Source organism: Esox lucius, unplaced genomic scaffold (assembly GCF_011004845.1).
Source record: "Esox lucius isolate fEsoLuc1 unplaced genomic scaffold, fEsoLuc1.pri scaffold_42_arrow_ctg1, whole genome shotgun sequence".
NCBI lineage: Eukaryota > Metazoa > Chordata > Actinopteri > Esociformes > Esocidae > Esox > Esox lucius.
This window is the reverse complement of record NW_022995027.1, coordinates 45,877-51,881: the sequence shown is the minus strand read 5'-3', so window position 1 is coordinate 51,881 and position 6,005 is coordinate 45,877. Positions and strand designations below refer to the sequence as shown.

General features: G+C 60.7%; 1 protein-coding gene across 1 annotated transcript; it reads right to left on the bottom strand.

Annotated features, from left to right (window-relative positions):
• Positions 1–699: 699 nt before the first annotated feature.
• On the bottom strand, positions 700–3,235 carry LOC114838118 (piggyBac transposable element-derived protein 4-like). Its single transcript, XM_034291288.1, has 2 exons — positions 1,958–3,235; positions 700–1,808 (listed from the first exon to the last, which is right to left on the bottom strand). Exons 1-2 carry the CDS (start codon positions 3,147–3,149, stop codon positions 808–810), a joined length of 2,193 nt encoding a protein of 730 aa, XP_034147179.1. The 5' UTR covers positions 3,150–3,235; the 3' UTR covers positions 700–807.
• Positions 3,236–6,005: the final 2,770 nt, after the last annotated feature.

Here is a 6,005-nt window from a genome sequence, read left to right as displayed (position 1 = left end):
GGGTCAAGGGCAGGGTGCTGTCTAACGGCGGGTCGGGGAGACCCCAGGGCGAGGGCAGGGTGGCGGGATAACCGTGGATGGGAGAGACCCCAGGGCGAGGGGAACTGGTATGCTAACCGTGGGTCGGAGAGACCCCAGGGCGAGGGGAACTGGTATGCTAACGGCGGGTCGGAGAGACCCCAGGGCGAGGGGAACTGGTATGCTAACCGTGGGTCGGAGAGACCCCAGGGCGAGGGGAACTGGTTTGCTAACCGTGGGTCGGGGAGACCCCAGGGCGAGGGGAGGGTGCGGGATAACCGTGGGTCGGAGAGACCCCAGGGCGAGGGGAACTGGTTTGCTAACCGTGGGTCGGGGAGACCCCAGGGGCGAGGGCAGGGTGCTGTCGAACGGCGGGTCGGAGAGACCCCGGGGCGAGGGGAACTGGTATGCTAACCGTGGGTCGGAGAGACCCCAGGGCGAGGGGAACTGGTATGCTAACGGCAGGTCGGGGAGACCCCAGGGGCGAGGGCAGGGTGCTGTCTAACGGCGGGTCGGGGAGACCCCAGGGGCGAGGGCAGGGTGCTGTCTAACGGCGGGTCGGGGAGACCCCAGGGGCGAGGGCAGGGTGCTGTCTAACGGCGGGTCGGAGAGACCCCAGGGGCGAGGGGAGGGTGCGGGATAACCGTGGGTCGGAGAGACCCCAGGGCGAGGGGAACTGGTATGCTAACGGCGGGTCGGAGAGACCCCAGGGCGAGGGCAGGGTGGCGGGATAAATCGGTGGGGTCCGGGGGACCCCCGGGGCTGAACAAACACCCCGCGCGCCCCGGGTCAGTCCGTCTCTTCTTGTGTAAACCCCCAGTCGGCGCACGTGGGACAGTAGGCGTGCGTGCAGCGTTTGCATACGTATCTCTTACACCCGCTGCACACCGTGTGGGTTTTACAGTCTTTCTTGGGCGGGCAGCTCTGACACCTCTTCCTCTTACTGGCAGGGGCAGGGCCAGGGGCACGGGCAGCGGCTTCCAGGCCCTCGGGGCGAACCCCGGCTCTAGCGCTCTGCGCGGCTTTCACGAGCGCCGCGGACGAGTGTGTGCGCGGGATACGCGCCCTTCTTTCCATGAGCGGCGTCACGAGAGCTTTCCCCAGCTGCTCCAGGAAGACCCTCCTCTTGTTCCTCTTACGGGTCATCCAGCCGGGGTTGAGCTCCCTCCATATCACGAAGGCGTTGTACGCGGAGACGTCGATTATGTTGTGGAAGACCGCCAGGGGCCAGCGGGCCGTCATCCGCCGGCAGCTGTAGGTTCCGACCACCTTGTCTAGGTTGTCCACCCCTCCTTTGTTGCTGTTGTAGTCCAGGATGAGGGCGGGTTTCCTGTCCTGGCGCTCGCTCACCGACGCGTCCGTGTGCAGCGTGCTCAGCAGTAACACGTTCTTGCTTCTCTTGGGCAGGTAGGACACTAGAGTGGCGCTCGGGGTGTACGCGAACCTGGACGAGAACACCTCTCGGGCCTTGGTCGCGAGCAGCGCGGCAGGGAGCTCGGGCTTGTTCTTGCGAACCGTGCCCACCATCGTGAGCCCCCGGGCCAGGAGGCGCTGTCCCAGTTCGTAGGAGGTGAAGAAATTGTCGCACGTCACGTTGTGCCCCCTGAGCCCCTCTGTCACATCGAGCACCACCCGCATGCCCTGGTTCTTCTCCGGGCCGCCCGCGGCTGGCTTCCCGGTGTACACTTGCATCTTCCACGCGTAGCTGGATTTAGCGTCGCACGCCACCCACGACTTGATCCCGTACCTCGCGGGCTTGCTGGGCATGTACTGGCGGAAAGGGCAACGACCTGGGGACGGGGGGAGAGACGAGGAGAGACGGTCATCATCATGATGATGATGATGATCATGATGATAGTCACCGGGTGTCGGGCGGCCCTAGGTTTTTCCTACAAACGCGCCTCTGCCGCTAGCGTGCGTGAGCGCGTGCGTTACCCACCTCTGAACGGGACCAGTTGCTCGTCCACCGTCACGTGAGGGCCCGGGTTGTAGAGGAACGGGAGCCGCTCGGACCACTTGTCCCAGACCTCTCGTATGGCCGCGAGTTTGTCTGTGGCGCGTCTCTCCGGGCGCGACTCGCGGTCGTCGAATCGCAGCAGCCTCGAGTACGTGTGAAAGAGTTTCAGAGGCATGGTGGCGCGGAACACGGGCCTTCCGCTCTCAGCGTCCCACAGACTGGCCGCGGCCTCGCCTCGGGACCTGAATACGCCCGCCAGGATCAGCAGCCCCACGTACGCGCGCAGGTCGATCGCGTCCATCGCCTTCCAGCCGTCTCCGTATTTCCGAGAGCCCTCCAGGTTTGTCATCTCCAGGACCACGCTCTCTATCGCGGGTGTGATGAACTGCCGGAACGCGGAGGCTACGTCCCGCGCGCGGGAGACGGCGTGCTCCGTGGGGCCCGGGGGCATCGTGGCCGCCACGTTCGGTCGCGACGGCCTGCCCTGTCTGGGATACGCGACCGAGGACCACGCGATCGTTCCGTTTTTCGACCGGAACGTATCTCTCTCCGCCCCGGGAGCGTATCGCTCTTGTTCCTGGTCCGACGACGAGGAGGAGGACGAGGCCTCGTCCTCCGGCTCGTGTTCCTGGTTGTCTTCTTCCTCTGATGCTTCCTCCTGTTCCTCGCCATCCTCCTGTTCCTCGTCCTCCTCCTCGTCCTCCTCCGGGACGGGCCGGCGATTCGCCAACATCCGTTCTAGAACCTGTTTCGCGGTGCACCTGGCGGCTCCGGGCATCGCTTCCCGGCCCTCCTCTGGCACGTTCTCCCGTTTTTCCTCGTCCTCCTCCTGTTCCTCGTCGTCATCGTCGTCCTCCTCCTCCTCCGGGACGGCCGGGCGATTAGCCAACATCCGTTCTAGAACCTGTTTCGCGGTGCACCTGGCGGCTCCGGGCATCGCTTCCCGGCCCTCCTCTGGCACGTTCTCCCGTTTTTCCTCGTCCTCCTCCTGTTCCTCGTCGTCATCGTCGTCCTCCTCCTCCTCCGGGACGGCCGGGCGATTAGCCAACATCCGTTCTAGAACCTGTTTCGCGGTGCACCTGGCGGCTCCGGGCATCGCTTCAGAGCCCCGGACGCCGAGCGGGCCGCGTGCCTCCGGAACCTGTTTCCCCAGGCGCCTAGCTGCTCCTGCCATCGCTTCCGAGGACCGGACAGCGAACGTCCGAGCGGGATGCGCACACGCGCCGCTGGGTGGAGGGGACGGGACCAATGTTAGTATCTGTTTCTCGCGCTACGTACACCCTCCGCTGGGGCCCTAGGGGTGGGTCGTGCGCGCTGCCGATTTGCTTCTGTCTGTGACACCCGAAGGCGAGGGCGAGAGGCGAAGAGACCCTGAGGCGACGAACCTCCTCTCGTGTCTGAGAGACCCCTAAGGCGGAGGGGACACCCTTGTGTCAGAGAGACCCTAAGGCAGAGGGGAACGCCGCCGGCGAAACCTCCTCTCGTGTCTGAGAGACCCCTAAGGCGGAGGGGACACCCTTGTGTCAGAGAGACCCTAAGGCGATGCGAGCGGCGAAACCTCCTCTCGTGTCTGAGAGACCCCTAAGGCAGAGGGGACACCCTTGTGTCAGAGAGACCCTAAGGCAGAGGGGAACGCCGGCGGCGAAACCTCCTCTCGTGTCTGAGAGACCCCTAAGGCAGAGGGGACACCCTTGTGTCAGAGAGACCCTAAGGCAGAGGGGAACGCCGCCGGCGAAACCTCCTCTCGTGTCTGAGAGACCCCTAAGGCAGAGGGGACACCCTTGTGTCAGAGAGACCCTAAGGCGATGCGAGCGGCGAAACCTCCTCTCGTGTCTGAGAGACCCCTAAGGCAGAGGGGACACCCTTGTGTCAGAGAGACCCTAAGGCAGAGGGGAACGCCGGCGGCGAAACCTCCTCTCGTGTCTGAGAGACCCCTAAGGCAGAGGGGACACCCTTGTGTCAGAGAGACCCTAAGGCAGAGGGGAACGCCGCCGGCGAAACCTCCTCTCGTGTCTGAGAGACCCCTAAGGCAGAGGGGACACCCTTGTGTCAGAGAGACCCTAAGGCAGAGGGGAACGCCGGCGGCGAAACCTCCTCTCGTGTCTGAGAGACCCCTAAGGCAGAGGGGACACCCTTGTGTCAGAGAGACCCTAAGGCAGAGGGGAACGCCGCCGGCGAAACCTCCTCTCGTGTCTGAGAGACCCCTAAGGCAGAGGGGACACCCTTGTGTCAGAGAGACCCTAAGGCAATGCGAGCGGCGAAACCTCCTCTCGTGTCTGAGAGACCCCTAAGGCAGAGGGGACACCCTTGTGTCAGAGAGACCCTAAGGCAGAGGGGAACGCCGGCGGCGAAACCTCCTCTCGTGTCTGAGAGACCCCTAAGGCAGAGGGGACACCCTTGTGTCAGAGAGACCCTAAGGCAATGCGAGCGGCGAAACCTCCTCTCGTGTCTGAGAGACCCCTAAGGCAGAGGGGACACCCTTGTGTCAGAGAGACCCGAAGGCAATGCGAGCGGCGAAACCTCCTCTCGTGTCTGAGAGACCCCTAAGGCAGAGGGGACACCCTTGTGTCAGAGAGACCCGAAGGCAATGCGAGAGGGGGACCCTCCTCTCGTGTCTGAGAGACCCTCGAGGCGGAGGGGACACCCTTGTGTCAGAGAGACCCTAAGGCGATGCGAGAGGGGGACCCTCCTCTCGTGTCTGAGAGACCCCTAAGGCAGAGGGGACACCCTTGTGTCAGAGAGACCCGAAGGCAATGCGAGAGGGGGACCCTCCTCTCGTGTCTGAGAGACCCTCGAGGCGGAGGGGACACCCTTGTGTCAGAGAGACCCTAAGGCGATGCGAGAGGGGGACCCTCCTCTCGTGTCTGAGAGACCCCTAAGGCAGAGGGGACACCCTTATGTCAGAGAGACCCGAAGGCAATGCGAGAGGGGGACCCTCCTCTCGTGTCTGAGAGACCCTCGAGGCGGAGGGGACACCCTTGTGTCAGAGAGACCCTAAGGCGATGCGAGAGGGGGACCCTCCTCTCGTGTCTGAGAGACCCCTAAGGCAGAGGGGACACCCTTGTGTCAGAGAGACCCTAAGGCGATGCGAGAGGGGGACCCTCCTCTCGTGTCAGAGAGACCCCCGAGGCGGAGGGGAGCGCGCGCAGGCTACCGGTGGGTCTTTTAGGTACCCAAGGGCCCGGGCCGGCGGATGTCCGTCGGCGGGTCTTTCTGACCCCCGGGGCTACGCTAGGGCCCGGGAAGTCTGTCCGCGGGTCGGGCGGACCCCGGGGCGACACGAGGGTTAATAACATATGTTAGCTTCTCAAGGGCCAAACTGGAAATCAGGTTTTTTAGCCAAAGTCCAAGGGAAGGACAACAGGTATCCTTCCAGCAAAGGGCAATTGAACGCCTGGCTTGTAGTAGGCACAAATCCACCAGCTTCTTCTCTTCGGTTGGCAGAGAGTAATTGTCTACATAAATACCCAATATACATATCATTGGGTTTAAAGATATAGGGGTAGTCGTAAATTGAGATATATAATGAGTAACTTTCCTCCAAAACTTTTGCACCTCAACACATTCCCATACACAATGAAAAAATGTGCCTTGGTAAATATTGCATTTAAAACACAAGTCCGGATTATTAGGGTTACATTTATTTAATCTTACAGGAGTGATATAAGTTCTCATTATCCAGTTATATTGTAATAGTCTTAAACGAGTATTTATAGTTTGAGTTTGTGCTTTTAAACATATTTTACCCCACTCATCCAATCAAATTTCTTTATTTAAATCTTGCATCCATTCTCGTCTTTTATTTTCAGAATCTTCTTTATGATTCTGTACCAGTATATTATATAATTGGGTAATTCGGCCTTTACTGAAACATTCTTGTGTAGAAAAGGTTTCCAGTGTAGACAATGGAGGGAGTTGCACAGATTTCTTTAATTTTGAAAAAATAAAACTTCTAAGCTGTAGGTATTTTTTTTTTTAAATCCGGGGTATATTAAACTTTGATACCAGATTGTCAAATGACAATAAAATA